The sequence below is a fragment of the Acanthaster planci genome, linkage group LG13, assembly GCF_054643075.1.
Source record: "Acanthaster planci isolate LZ-2023a linkage group LG13, COTS_SCS, whole genome shotgun sequence".
Lineage (NCBI taxonomy): Eukaryota > Metazoa > Echinodermata > Asteroidea > Valvatida > Acanthasteridae > Acanthaster > Acanthaster planci.
Genome location: NC_141789.1, coordinates 16,086,039 through 16,101,955, shown reverse-complemented (window position 1 = coordinate 16,101,955; position 15,917 = coordinate 16,086,039). Strand labels below are relative to the sequence as shown.

Below are 15,917 nucleotides of genomic sequence, written 5' to 3'. Positions count from 1 at the left end.
AGGAGATCATTCTGAAGCGGGCAGCTGACCTGGCAGAGGTCTTGTATGGGATGCCACGTAACCAGGTTCCTATACCAGCACCACGCTCACCGGCTATCAACAACTCTAGCGGATCCAGCGGTCTGGTTCCCATGAATTCCTTCAGTAGTCAACTCTCTCTTGGCGAACATGAAGCCAGTGGTAGTGAACAACAGTCAGGTAAGAAGACGGATGTTAAAGCAACAGATGTTCCCAGTTATTTCATTCATAAGGGGTTTTATTTACAATTTCTGTAAATCTATCGGTCAGAGAACTGATTCCTTGAGCCAGTGCTTTTATGGCTGTGAACCGCACTTGATAGTATCTATCCAAGCTGAGATTTCCTTCAACTTATACCGCTGACCTCTGATACTTGACCCAGTTTATAACCGCGTCTTTGGAGTGAGCAACAGTTGAAATGCAATGGGGAAAACTGGCCAGGCACGAGATCTGGAAATGTGTAATTTCCTTTGTTTGATCTTGATGAAATTTGGCAAGGTGTGAAGGTTGAATTGATCTCAAGGTTGTGCTGAGGAGGAGTTATGGGGGACTGATAGCAGTAGTGAGAACTTTTGCAGTACATTTGATTAGCAGAAATTTGTTTTCACATTGAATTTTTTTTTTCCAGATCTTTATTTCCTGCCTTAGTTTTTTTAGCGATAATTTTTGCCTGAACATTGTGAAGTTTTTGTGATATTCTCTTTATTCAATGGGAGTTAAAATGTAAAATATAAAAAAGCTTACCGACTACGAGACATGAAATAAACCAACCTCAAAAAATTAAAGAGTCCTCTAACTTCAGATTTCAACTTCAGTTATAATTTCTTTCCTTCTAGATTGCATCTGATGTTATATTCACGCCTTTTAATTGGCTCTTCAAGAATAAAATCTAATTTCAAGGACACTTGCAATTTAAATCTCACCAACAGATATGTATATCTCTGTTTGCTTCTGAATCCTCAAATGACAGTGTACATGTAGGTTTGTCAGTTCATTAAAATGTAATAAGAATCTTTTTCCTTAAGACCCTTTACTGATTGATTGTCCTGCACTTGTCTCTTGTTCACCTGCTCAGGTTTTTCTCGAGTTCAACCCAGCAGTGCATTATCACCTCGGGGTTATTCCTCTGGTATCTCCACTCCTCATAGTAGTAACGGCAGCACAGGGTCCTACTCCTCAATGAATGGCTACGCTAGCGCCAGTAATCTCTCCAACATGGCTATCCCCTCATCACCCAGTCTCTTCAACGGAACAGCCAGTAAGTATTGTCGGGGACTTCTCTTGCATTAGGCCACACTGCCTGATACCTAGCCCTTCCTCTCTAGTCTTGTAGTCGAGTACTTTTTGATGATGAGTTATGGGAATGAGTACTATTATGATATACACTGTTGCTACATCAGAAACCTCTCTGTGAGGTGCGAGCTCTATGATATAACTGTCTTAAAGCATGAATTACATGCCGAGTATGAGTTGTGTGAGTACTGATACGAGTACTACCAAATTGTGAGCACTAAGGTATGAGTACATGTTGACAAGTATGATTATGCAACATTTGTAGTCCAGAAAAAAGTACTCGGGTACGAGCAAGATAAGTGCGACTCGACTGCTTCGTCAAGAAGTCTTCTGATAGTTTGTGTTGTAGATTTCAAAAGTAGGAACTCTACCAGTCTCTGTAACCCTGAATTGGCGGGAAGACTGGTTCCATTCTGTCATCAGGCATTAGTATAGTTGTGATCATAGTAGGTGCTGAACTTGGAGTTATAAATTTGGTTGGAAATATTTACAAAGGGAAAGACCGAGTCTGGAGCAAGTCTAATTTAATTCAAGATTAGCTGTGTATCTTTTTTGACACAGGAAATCATGTTGAAGGAATGTGTTGAGAATTCTGATGTATTGAGATGCCACATTACCGAGTTATTATCATTCTCCTGAGAGTCAAGTACCGACTAATTCCAACTGATTTAAACTAGATTTAGATAAACTGTATCTAATTTTGTATATGTAGCTGTGAGATGTGTCCATCATCTCAATTAATTATCAATACAGGGTAAATAAGGCAAGTGCTCCTGTCCCCAACATCAGTCTACCAGGGAGCCTCTAGACAACTGTTTTTGTACTAACAGTGTGCAAAGAAACGACCAAATTCAGTGTTCTTGGTAATTATTAGTTGAAGATGTGTCAGAATGAATATAATTCCTCCATTGATCTGTGGCATAGGAAAATCATGTTTGAAAAAAATGCATAGAATTGTTCTAAATGTTACTAGTCAGTGTGTACAAATGCAGTTGTTTATACATTTCATTTTAGTAGCATCCTAGGGATAAAAAGTTGACCAGATCTTTGCACTGGAGAAAAAAGGGAAATAATATTGGCATCCACAAATTAGTTGTCTAATCGGCGAAGTAACATCAGTGGAGAGTTCATAGGTGATGAAGCTGTGTGAAAACCGAATCAGTTGCAGACAAATGTGGAGTCTACATTCTGCTGATTACATTTTGTAAGAGCTGAGTCGCTTTGGGACACCGAGTGGCAAATAAGTTAGCCTGAAGGAGTTTTTCCCCCAAGCCAAGTTGGCTTGGAGTACAAGATGAAATTTGGGGGATTGTTGTCTTGCACGTCTCTGTTTGTAGAACCCAGAAGTCATGCTATACAATACTATCTATTCACTGACATCCCTGATGCCTTGGGCTACCTCCAAACTCCACTTGTTAATCTCATAATTTCGGATATTGCTTTCATTTTTTTTCCCCCGCGTCTTAAGTCCCGAATTGCAGACACAGTGAGTTTAATGCCACATTCATTTACACATACTGAAAAACAACCCTGGCCAGCACACAACAGGTCCCGTGCATAATTTGCAATTTGCGGGCTTTCCAAATGACAACTTTATAAGATTTTCTCAAGAAATGGGCCGGTTAATTGCACAGATGGAGACATTTTTGACGCATATAATTTGATGAATTTGACAGGTTTTGTGGTACTGTCGGGATTTGAACCAATTCCCTAAGGACCTCTAATTCCCCTCTTGGCCTGACGAGCTGTACTCCTGAAACGTTGCATTAAGCAATCAGCCACTGTCAGCATTGTGTGTCATCTCACGTGAGCCCAGTAAATGGCTGAAATCACGTCCGAGTGTAAAAGCCCCCTCCCCAAAATGAAAAGAAAAAAGGAAAAAAAAACCTCAGAGTAGGCAGGCTCACCATTGCAGACTTCAATTTGTCGCTGTGCTTTTTTACAATACATAGCCAACAGGTATAACAATACTGCAGTGTGAGTCTCATGGACAATTCGGACAATTTCTTCTGATCTATCGGACCCTTGGATAAGGGTTGGAAGTTGGATTTCCTGAGAGAATTGGAATGAAATTATAAAAGTTGCCCCTCCCAGCTAGGTATTCATTCAAAATTCTTCATTGTGCTTACAGCTAGGTTGAAGTCTGAAAGACATCACACATACACACACACAGTGTTTTCATCCTCATCACGCACTGTTGGTGTTTCTTTTGCTTTTATTTTTTGATTTGTCCGCTAGCTGCTGCCCCCTCCTCCTCTCCACCATCTCTGCCCCACCCCCCTCCTAGCAGTAACGGCACTGGGGGCTCTTCCCATCGCACAGCCTCCGCTTCGCCTGGTATATTCTCCTTCTCTCCGGCCAACATGATCACTGCCGTTAAGCAGAAGAGTGCATTTGCCCCCGTGGTGCGTTGCGGTCCCTCCAGTCCCTCACCTGGCTCAGGACCGGCTGGAATGATCGGTCCAGTGGCCGGGGCATCAGGTGAGCGTGAGACACAAGGTGGGTGGTGGGTTTGGGCATGAATGGATTCCCTGCGCTTTGCTTTCTTGTGCCTTCTCCTCCACCCCTCACTATCCTCTCACCTCATCTCACCTCTTGATAAAATTTCAACCAGTCTGTCCTGCTCAGCATTCAGCTTAACATTCAATTCTTCAGCCAGCTTCTCTCATTATAGGCAACCCAAATGTTGTGTTTGAAATTCCTTTGTTGTCTCTATGTAACTTTGTGTTACCCAGGCCTCAAGCCATTCATTGCTGCTTTCAACTCAAGCATGTTCTGTTTCACATTTCTTGCTAATATCCTGCGCTTTGTGTCGGTACATCTTACCATGCTTCATGTCTGTTGCTATGACAATAAAACCCACCACCTCACCTCAATGTCTCTCTGCTCATCAGTTTATGAATGATCCATTCATTGGTTCCTGATCAATCAATGGAAATCATTAATTGGTTGACTATTTTGTTTTGTGAATAAATAAATTGATTACAGATTATTCAATGGCAGTCTCAACCCCACCCCCACATATTAAATTTGAAGATTCAGTCATTCATAATCCTTTTGTACTTCCCAACATTGACACACTTTACATTGTGTAGAGCCTGAAGACTTTCCCACTTTTGAAAACTTTTCTTTACCCAAACTCAAACCTGTATTTCTTCGTAACTTGCATGGTTCTGTCCCTCTGTGTAGTGGTCCTGGTACACTTCTGCAACTAACTCATTGGATTCACAGCTGATTGCCATAACTGATGAATAATCAAGTTTCCCTTCCATTTTCTTTTCCCTGGAGAAATACAGGGGAAAATGATTCAAATCATCTGCTTGATATTAAAAAGGGATACTGAGTTTGATGACAGATTTTTGTAAAATTTAAAAGATTTGCAACTGGGAAATATACAAGACTGCCATTATGAAATGCATCATAAATCTCTGGCCTAAATTTGCATGTCAATACTTTTCACCACAGAAGTGATATTTGAGATGCTATTTTCTGACAAATTTCCATCTTTGAGTAGATTTGATTTTAACTTCAAGGCTCTTTGCAATGACGTTAGGTTTCCGTTTTAATGGTTACAATGGGTAATGGCCATTAAGTGACTTGCCAATAATACTTGAGACGGATAATCTTATTGTACTGTACTTCTTGTCAGTCCACAGCAGCTCTTCAGTTAAATTGATCACATTACCTTGGCGATTCTTCTCTCCGTTCAGATTTTAACTCTCTATGTCAAAAGACAGACAGCCCATCAAATAATTTCTGCCATAGAAGAAAAAATGCCCAACAACAAGCAAATCTAGTCTTGACATTGGCTATTGTCCTGTGTCCATTTCACCCATTTCCGCCCGGCATAGTCATTGAGAAAAGCAGGCCTTCCTAAAATTGGATTAGCGTGTTTATTATTTACCCTTGCTTTGCAGGCTTGGACATGTGATGGCTTCTGAAGGCCAATCATGTCCATTCCAAGTCCAAAAAATAGTCTTAGGTCAGTGAAGGGACAATGTGAGATTACCTTGGGCTCTTTTGTCCTTTTGTTCCTATCTCTACTTGGCATTTTGTAGCCTGGTTGCAACTGTATAATTGCAGTTGTGTAACTGAAATCAAATCTGAAGTAATATTGAAGCATCTTGTTTCTCCTGGGAGACTTAAAAGAACAAGGATGCGTGAAGCAGGCACGATTTGTTGGATGAACAAATCAAACATCAACAGAAAAATAAAAAAGTCATTTGTTGCAAAAATTTAGGAGATATGGTCTTAGTATAAAAGAACAAATATGGCCTGATTGAAAAGTTTCCTGCTAGCTTTAACAGAAAAAACTCTTCACCCAAAAAAATTCAGGACCATTTTCATGACAGATACATCGTTACTTGCTTAAATTCTTCTAAAGTTTACCAAAGCAAGATCAGGAAACACTGCAGCATAAAATGAAGTAACTGGCACTGGGTAGAGAGCTAAATGGTTTGGACCATTACACAGCATTTCCAGAAGCCTTTGCCTGTGTAAAGGCAGAGTATTCCGTGGAGATTTGAACATTTCTAGCAGATTCATGAGTCATCTCTCGGAGCTATGTCTTGCTTTGTTACACAGGCGAAGATTTATTGCCGCTCGGGACCCCAGCAACACAGCTAAACAATGAAATAGTCAAGTTTGAAAACTTAACACAGACCTGTCTGGATAATTTGGTGATATATGGGAGGCTATGGATGACATTACCCAGCTGAAACATTTATGGGGGGGAATCTTGCATTTAAATTTGGGTAACTTTTACGTTGCACACTTTTCTGATAGCCTGTGTACAAATGCCAGATGTCAAATCTCATAATCAGATTCGGTATCCCACTTCCAAAAATGCGTTCAGGGAACAAAAAATATAAAACTTCTACAAATCAAGATTCTAGAATTGCAGTCACACCTGTTAGTGGGCCCACTTGGACTGAAAGTTGAATATTTCTGAAGCTGAGATAAGTGAGTCATTTGTTCGAGGTTTCAATCTGGACGTTTTGCATGTTTTGTGCATTGTTACATCCCATTTGTTCCCACCACTTGTTCACTCTAGTCACCTGTCCACTCTAGTCACCTGTCCATACTGGTCACCTGTGTAAATTAACGCTTGATACAGGCTTGACTGCTCTACTGAAACAAACTTGCCAAGCAGATAGTGCTGACCCTAGGTCTTGTCTCTCTCCACTTTTCTCTCTCCATCTGACATCCTATCTGTTACCCCCGTCCCTTACCCACAGGGTCTACAACCATGATGTCTCCGTCTTTCTGCGGAGTAGGGGGACCCTTTGCCCTGCCCACCTGCGGTGCACACACCTATGGCACACACATAGAAAGTCCCAGCAAGTAATCTGTCTCTCACTCGCGCTGTCTGTCTGTTGGATGACAGGTGACATCTTTTAACTCTTTTGCTACAACGAGCCGTTCACATGGGGGTTTTTGAATACATCCTTAAAATCCAGCTGGTAACCACTGGACAATTGCTACGTCATCATCTTTACCCCCAACATCCTGAGACAATTTGATAATACCTTGATCCTGTTTCCACCTCATTCATATTGCAATTTGATATGCAACCTCACCAGCAGCAGTCATAAACAGGAACTCAAGGGTTCCATTCCAGCCTAAATCACCAGTGGATTGGTTGGGGAGGGGCGGGGAACCAGCAGATGTTAAAGAGCTACTGGTAACATCTGTGTGTGGCTCTCATGCACGGATGTGATACATTGAACTGTAAAAAAACCTGTTTTCAGCTACATTTCTGGAATGATTTGCTCTTGTAAGAATTAACAATTCTTAGAAGATGGACGGGATAAAGAAAATCCTGAAAAGCGAAGATCTGGTCAACAGTTGAACTCTAAAAGTAGTTTACAAACTTGTAGATGTCCTATTAAATTGTAACCAATCTCTGTCTGTGTCCAGTAATCAGGATATTTTGTTTCAGTTATTGAGAACATAGACCTTCATTTAGGTAACCTTGTCCTTTTTAATGAGAGGAGCTTTTATCATCTTGAACATGTTATACAGGGAAGCTTTTTTAAGACGTAAAAAGTAATGATGACGAAGATGACTTATATAAAGTATGGTGCCAAGATCTTAATTTGTTAACAAAGAGAAGGGCTTCAGTGTGAGCCTAGTACTGGTTTTTACCATCAAGTTTTTGCTGCTTCTGTACATATTTGCTTGTTAAGTTTCAGGCCAGGGGAAGACCCAACACTGTTATTTTTATACTGGCGTAGTATAAAGACGACTTTATGGTGATCATGTAAGCCTGTTTTAGGTGGAGTTTAAAAAACAAAGAGCACCCATTTGGGTGTATTGCTCTGTAACGTGATGTGAGGTTATCTTAGCTTTTTGAGACCAGGTTAAGAAATGTTAGGCTAACATTTGGCACTTGTCACACCAAGTCTTGGTGGCAGAGGGAACTTTAAAAATGCACTTCATTTTTCAACCAGACTGTGAAAACTGTTAACTATCACAATTGCCCTCAGTGAAGGAGAGAACACATTAAGAATACCAATCTGGAGATTTGTATTTGATAGGGCTATTCATATTCCAGAAAATAAACCTTGGTTTCAAAGAGGGTCCATTATCCATCATGACTCCGAAAGAGTGGAAAGTATGAAAAGAAAAAAATGTCCATACTAAGCTCAGTGTCGTTGAATTGTTGCAAAGGAATATACCTTGAATTGTGGAGTTATTTTCACCATTTTACCTCAAAACAATTTTTCTAAGTGATTTAATGTTTTGTAATTATGCTGATGTGATGGTTAGGCTAATTCAGAGTCACTGTTGAGTATGTACATGTAGAAGTAACCTTTAACTGTGTATCAAGCCCCAGTTAGTCATTCAGTTCAGAAATGAAAAAAAGAGTGAATTTTTTTTTACCTTGATCTTGCTTTTTACATTGTCTTGCCTGCAAAATGCTGAAGCATTTAGTTCCAGAAGGCTTGCTGTCCCGTAACTTGAGCAACATTGCATTTGTTACTTTCACAGCTGTGTAATATGTCTGCCCATCTGGTTGATGAGGAAATATTCCCAGCAGTAGAATTTAAAGGCCTCATTAATGACCAAATGTCTATTTTACAAAAAGTGTTAAAAAGGAAAACCCGGCATATCAATACGTGTTTAAGTAGCTCAATTTGAAATTTGTGTGGCTAATCTCTCAAGATTCCATGCTATCTTAAACCTCCCCAAAAATTGGAAGCAGTCAAAAATGCATTTTTTTTTTAACGAAAGGTTTCGGACGTTTGAATACTTTTGACGAGCATCCAACATTGCTGATAGAAAATAGTGCTTCAAAAGCTATTTCTGGCATTATTCTGGTATTGAGAGCAAATTGAAATACCTACTATTCACACACATTTTCTTTAGTAATTGCTAAAGTAGCTTGTTATTCTTTTATTTTAAATTTTCAAAAGAATTATTGGCTTTCACACATATCTCAACAGGGTATCTCTAAGGGTATAGAGGGTTTGCATGCTGCCATCTTGCAGGCCAATGTTTTTGTTCCACAAGGTATGCACCAAGCTTTCCCTGTAGAGCAAAAGAAGTGCCCTACAAGATGGCTGCCACGTAAAGCCTCTACACAGCTCAATATGTGCTGTTAGCCAGTGTTGAAACAAACTATGGGAGAAGGTTGAACAAAATCTGAAATGATTCATTTTGTTGAAAAGCTTTGTTCTGGATACACAACCCAGCTTACATCTTACCGTCATTCTTCATGTAAGGTTCCCATAAGCAAGTCTTCTCTTAACGATAAATTGTTGCAGCCCATGTACAAAGTGTACACTCTCAACACGTTATTATTCTTGTATATAAAACAAGGAAATTTATATGTAAGTGATTTTCGGTTTTTGTTTTGTACAAAGACACAGTAAGCAACGTGTCTCTAGCGCTGTGGAATGGGCTAAAAATAAAAAAAGGTGTTTTGTTCCGAAAAAATGTATATAGCAGAATTTCTTTTGAAGAAAAAATTTTAAATCGTGACAAACCAGATTCAGTATTTTATAAGATTTTATAAAATCTTAAAAATATTATTGTAAGTTTTTTGGGAATGATTTTTTCTTCTTAAAAAGGCATAAGGACTTAGCAATTCTGCATTTAAAAAGGTTTTGAATTAAGTGGAATAAGCACAGTAAAAGATTCCTGGGTGAAAAAGCACGAAAGAAAAATACCCGGTGTTAGTTCTGCATGTGACATTTGCTTTATTACTGTATAACCGTGAAAGACAGTCAACCGTTAACAATCCATGACTACACAAGATCGTGCCATACTACGTATTCAATTGTTATGTATGTTTCAAATGTAACGGGCTTTCACATTCCCTGTTTGGGGGAAATATGTCTGCATTCATGCCATTTTAAATTCGCAGAGTTATACAAAGTAGTAGTTTGTTTCTCCTTGTACACAGAAGCATGTCTGGTTGAATGACGGAATGAGCAAACAGGAATGTATATGCCAAATACTAATGTTTACAGAATAATGTTTAAAGATTCAATACAAACCACAATAGTGATGGCGACTTGAGAAAATGAGGTCGCTAGATTTATGAGATAAAACGGTTAGTTTTATGTAAACTTTGTTTCCAATTTTCAAAGGGATTACCAGACCAAGATGCTTTGTACTGATGTTTGGGAATATGTAGATAATTGGTAATGCTGCAATGTGTACTTAAGAAGTCTTAGGCATTCATTTTAAATTATATGGGACTGTATTCTTCTGAGCTCGGGAATGATTCCTTTAAAATGGTTTTCAGGGCCATGGTTTTAAGTTGCCGGTAAGTGATTTATTTACTTGGGCAAAGAAATCATCTACAATATACTTGAACTAATTCCAAGACATGCATCATATGGCATTTTGACACACTTATCAGTTTTCTCATGCTGTGAGCAATTGTTTCTATTAAACCTTATTTTGCTCATGGTATCAATGACTCGGACCCCTGTTTAAGGTGGGTACGCTTTAACTAACATCCACCAAGGTTTGTGGCTAGATCTTGTTGACGTGTAGGTAGCATATTGCCGTTGTGGTTGACTGTTTTTGTTGTTCAATGTGACTATATTGTCTTGATTGCTCTTAAAAGATGAACATATTAATAAAAAACGGAAATATACATACGTGAGAATATTCATGCCTTCAGGAGTGCTTTCTTAAAGGTACTTAAGCAAATTGTTAATTTACAGAATTACGAGGCTTCTAGCCTATACCACAAGCCTCGTCTTTTTGTTCTGTTCTGATAAAAAATCACTGACATATTATGAAAATAATTTAAAAGTTGCAATTCAGAAAATGAGGCAAATGTTTTCCGAGGCAATTTGCCAAAATTAAGAAAGCCCAAGTGTTGCTGATTTATCAGTTTTTTGGGTCACAAAGTGTTTTCAGTGATTTCTCTGAAACTAATCATCAAAGATGATTATTTCTAAAAGCTTTTCATGGAAATATACTTCTGAATTTTTCAGTCCGATTTTTTTTCTATTGGGATTTTTAAAAAATGAGTCTGTGAAAATGAAATTCATGAAAATTTGTCAAGTCTGTTACCTGTTATTGTATATGATCAAAATTGTTTTGAAATAGCCATAAAATGAAAGCGACGCCTGATAACTTCAAAAATGCATTTCATAAACAAACTGTAATAAACTGTGGGCAAGGTTATATAGCCTTGTGATTTTACTGAAATTTTTATGGACGAGCATTTCATCTGGCTAGCTTTTTTCATGTCCTCAAATTGAACAAAACCGGTAAGTACATAGCAAAGTTGGTTTTGGTGGTATATTTGTAATGGTTTTGTTTTATTTTTTGCATGTCCAAAAATTATTAATATGTCATGTCCTGTGGTTTTCAATTTTTGGCCAATGATATATTTTCACTTCATGAATGACCCAGTGAATAAGCAACTTCTCGACAAGTTTCCATGAAAACACTAAATTTTCCACGCCCCGAGTTATAAATACGTGTATGGTAAGGCTATACACATGCATCTATAGCCTTTGGTATTTGGTTTTGTCTTAAAAGACCTTGCAGCAATTCAATAAAGTCAAAGCCTACAAAGTTGCCCCCCAAAAAGAAAAGCCAGTCTTAGGAAAGTGTTTCAAATTTTGGTTTTTAATAAGTAAAATTCCACTGATAACGCTAAGAGACTCGCGCTTTTAAATTTCCGTCAAAATCTGATATATATAAAGGTGGAATTTTATAACAGATGAGAAAAAAAAATCAGTTTGTATTTTTCAAAATCACAAAAATTGAGTTTTGAACAACTGAAAAATCAGCAAATGGACAGGGCAAATTTAAACACTTCTATCAGTGGCTTGGATATGTGGTCTTGCTAATGAAATTAAGGACATTTTCTGTTCAAAACATGCAAAAATTGTTAGACGGGTGAAACTACATTTCAGAAAAGTGCAGAAGAGGTGAAGATTAGGTTATTGACAAATCCAGTGTCTTTACAATACTAGCCACTTCAGCTATGAAACTCTTAAATCACTCCCCCCCCTCGAATCTCGAGTGGCACTGCAATTAGTACGCACCCTAATTCTAGGGGCATTAGCCCCACAGGCTGGAAGGGTCTTACATCTTACCATCATCCTTCATATAAGATTCCCATAAGCAAGTCTTGAAAAGGTCTCACTGCATCTTTGATGGGGAGGTTTTTTGCTGTATGCTTCAAAATAGAGGTTTGTATGCATTGTGTAAGCCGAGGGATATCTGGCCAACTCTTTCAATTCCCTTCCAAGCGGATTGACACAGAAATGAACACCAGGGACTTACGCTCCCCAGTAGCAACAGTTTCAAAATCAACTGAAGTCCCTACCTCAAACCTCCAAGCACTTCGCCTGGTTGAATAATCTCGATTTCTGTCATGAACACTGGGCTACTTTCCATCACCAGACACTGTGTCTGTCCCCGTTTGAGTGTTGGATTGGTTTGCTTGGGGCCGATTGGACAAGTTGAGTGCAAACCACTATTAATCTTTGCCTCATTACCTGGGGATGACCTAGATTGGAAAAGAAAAGAGGGAAACCCTGAGAATAGTACTTGAGATTTTTTTTTGGAGAACGTGTAACAGAACAATGCAAAAGCCTGGATATCGGCAGAATAAAAATCCTATGACTACATACCAGAATGCAGAGACTTGAATACTTCCAACTTGGTTTGTTCTTTCCCTCTGATGAACACCTATCAAAAGGTCAATTCAAACAATCAGATGGTTCATACCAACATTCATAAAATAAAAGGCTTAAAAATGAAGAAACATCTTAATTTACAAAAAATTATCAGTAGAAAACTACAATCATAACTACGTATGTTTTCAAGTCACTCCAAAGCTTCAAGGTCTGAACAGAGTTACAGGAAAAGCCTGAATAATCTACTGATTTCTTCCAGGTGGATAGGAAATCAAGACTAGGTGTCTGATAAAACTATAAAAACTGGGCAAGGAGTAAGTTCCTTTGCCACAATCTGGCCCAAGGATTTGAACCCTGAACCACAAGACTATGAGCCCCAAGCTGGACCCATTTTCCTAGCATTGCAGGCTCCTTAGGTCGGCACTGCACTTTGCTGGTTCACAAATGACTATGAAATGCACATGTTACGGACACACTGCTACCAACAAAATGAGAATTCCTGTCTGACATGACTCTTTTTAACTGATGAGCGGGTGCTTCTTGCTCAAGGAGGATCTGGCCTCCAGAAATTACTTATGGAGTGAATACTGCTCAAGACACCCCTCTTGATTGATGAACATCCTTTGAAGAACTACAGCTCTATCACGAGGTATAGCAGGAGTCAGCAAAAAAGACAAAGGGTGTGGAAGAAAAGACATTGAAATTGAACAAGATGTACAGCAGTAAGTTTGTAAAAGTATGCATGAGATGGAAAAAAAGCAACTATAAATGATGAAATCAGTTCATCCAGAGGGAATTAAATTTATAGAGGCTTTGCATGGTAGCCATCTTGCCGGGTAGCTTTTTTTCACAGGAAAATCTCCTTGCAGCATATACTGTGACACAGAAGCATTGGCCTGCAAAATGGCAGCCAAAATGGCCTCTATTGGCCAATTTGACAATTCATTTATTTCTATCTGTTCATCCAACAACGCATTTGGTACCAATTACAGGATGAAGTGACAACTAAGATGACAACGAAGAAATGTTCGGTTTTAGAGGTGCAAGAGAAACCCCAACTATTCCTGGGAAAACCCACGGAATCATGTAGGGACTGAAAACCCAATCCACATGTTGACCAAGGTGGAATTCAAACCCAGGTCACAGAGGTGGCAAGCGAGGAAAGAGCCACTGTACTTACCTGACTCCCACTGTATCGACCACTGGCAGATCCTCCCTGGTAATCAGTGCACAAAATACATCTAGGGTACCAGGTAAAATTGACCAATGGTTGACTATCATTGATCGATATTAGCTGTCCAAATGTCTTTGGTAAAACTGAAGGCCATCATCTACCCTTGAGGTTCTTCACCAGACAGGTCTAGATGCTACACAATACTGCTTTTAAATGAGAGAAATAAAAAACACAAGCCTCTTTTTTTAAAAATCTGTTTTGCTGGTGTTTGGTTATCATTTCCTTTAACTGAACCAATAATCAATTGTAATGAACTCTATAATTGATGTATAACTGGTATGAACTTTTCTGATAATAATCTGGGGAAAGAATCAAACTAAACCCACAAGCTACTGGTACAATTCTTTGAAAAATTGACATAACGAGAAATTTGTCAAAACCATAGTAAATGTGAAAAATGCAAATATCCATAACTTGCAACAGGTTTTGGTCAAACTCTGAGGACTAAAAGACCACTTAGGTTTTACTCTGGACTCCGTAAGAGAAGTTCATGTCTCTGGTGGACAGGGATTAAAACAAGACATCTATTCTGGAGAATCTTCCTTTGATAAATGGGTCAGATCTCCCACAGGAAATAGATTCTTTTTGTCCAGGACTTGTTCTCAGACGAGTTTGCCTGAATTTTTTTTTTTTCCTCTAATACCTCACTTGTCCACATCCCGGATTTCACCTGTAGCAGAAAATCATCAAGGACTAGCTCCAAAGAGACGTGAAATAAGAATGTTGGGCTTGACAAGATGGCTGGGAGGACCAGCAATCAAGCCAAGGAGTGCTGGAGGCAGGAAATGCACTATAACCAAACCCCCTTACGACGGCCTAGTGCAACACTGAGGGCAGACAGGATGTCAGTGCATTTCTCCTCAAGAATTGCGTCAAAGGTGTTCTTTTTTTCCCCGGCCAATTATGTCCATTTAGGACTTCACTCCAACTCCAGTGAAGTGATACTTTGTTCTCTACTTGATTCATGGTGACTTGAAGGTGGTTGTGGATTTGGCTAGTTGGTAGATTTAGGGGTGAAAGCTGATCACTGATGGGGGACAAGGAGCTTACAGGAACGTTGAGTGGTCCAATACCTTCAGGTTTTGCATGTTAATGGTCAGGGTGGACAGAGTGAGTCTTCCCATCAATTATAAGGGTCAAGTGATGCAGCAGGTGCGCCACTAGCCAGAGTTTACTGGCCAGGAGTCACAGAGGACCTTACTGGCCACTGGCCAATGTGCGGGGGAAGGTTACTGTCATTGGTGTCAAGTGACCAACCCTTGAAGCCGACAATCTGTCTTTGTGTATTCAAAGAACCAACAGATACTGACTGGGAACTTGGCATTCACAGGCAGAAAATTTTTTTTCTAACCCTAGGAATTGCTTTTAGACTTTCTTTGCAAAACTTCAGGATTGATGACCTTCCTCTAAGGAATTTCACAACCTGCCAATGAAATCTTGCATTGGGAAAAAAAGAAGGTCAAGCCACACCCAGAGGGACCAAGCCTTTGGAGGAACACATGTATCAAATTCCACACAATGCCAAGGGCAATCAATCAGTGCAAGTAAAAAAACACACAAATTAATCAAGCAAAGACAAAGTTTGCTCTGCCCCAAAAATTAATCGTATATGACTTGTCTTTGTCAGTTTCTACTCAAAATGTGAATTTGGTATCATTTTCTACTCATCATTTATGGTCCCAGGGCCAACTTAACAGCGCTACAAGATTGCTTAGCACTGCAGTAAGTTAGCACATTACCATATCAAGCAACAATCAACAGATAACCAATCACATGCAACATACTCTGTATGTCTTTTGGCCAGTTACCAGCCTTCTGGTAAGCAAATATTTCTGCGCTTAGTACAATTGGCCCCTGACCATGTACAAGAGCTACCAGTAAGTTTGATTACTTCCCTTGTGCTTACTCTTGATGCTGTCATAGGTGCAAATGTATTAACCCTAACCCTCCTCAATCCTTCACCTGTTGGAGGACTGAGGAGTGTTAAGGTTAATAAACAAACCATCTCGATTACTTGATATTCGCTAGCTGGGGTAAGAGGCCAGGCAGAGATTGAATTTGCAACAGGAATTCAGAATGCCAAAAGCACTGGATATCCACGTGTACCTACCTGGCCTTTAGTTCGCTCAACTTGACTTAAGCTAGTTTTAATCTATCCAGTACATGCAACGATTTTTTCTGAACTACCTACAAGCATCAGCTTTCCTTTGCAAATCGTTCAACTATGCTGCCAGGTTTTTGCACTGCATTAT

At 39.3% G+C, this 15,917-nt stretch overlaps 1 protein-coding gene and 1 long non-coding RNA gene across 8 annotated transcripts in view; one reads left to right on the top strand and one right to left on the bottom strand.

Moving 5' to 3' along the window:
- LOC110973883 (transcription factor COE3-like) overlaps positions 1-10,437 on the top strand; it is a 95,730-nt gene extending 85,293 nt beyond the window's left edge. For 4 of the 7 annotated variants that reach the window (XM_022225083.2, XM_087145251.1, XM_087145254.1 and 1 more), the window contains 4 exons: positions 3-198; positions 1,094-1,276; positions 3,550-3,810; positions 6,549-10,437. In XM_022225083.2, coding sequence (XP_022080775.1) covers positions 3-198; positions 1,094-1,276; positions 3,550-3,810; positions 6,549-6,658 — 750 coding nt within the window. In that variant the 3' untranslated portion in view covers positions 6,659-10,437. The remainder of the gene's footprint in view (positions 1-2; positions 199-1,093; positions 1,277-3,549; positions 3,811-6,548) is intronic. The other 3 variants (XM_022225086.2, XM_087145253.1, XM_087145252.1) reach the window with 2 other exon arrangements.
- LOC110973887 (uncharacterized) lies at positions 10,050-15,886 on the bottom strand. Its single transcript, XR_015427568.1, has 3 exons — positions 13,612-15,886; positions 12,426-12,483; positions 10,050-12,301 (listed from the first exon to the last, which is right to left on the bottom strand). It is a non-coding gene; the product is annotated as an uncharacterized LOC110973887 (long non-coding RNA).
- Positions 15,887-15,917: the final 31 nt, after the last annotated feature.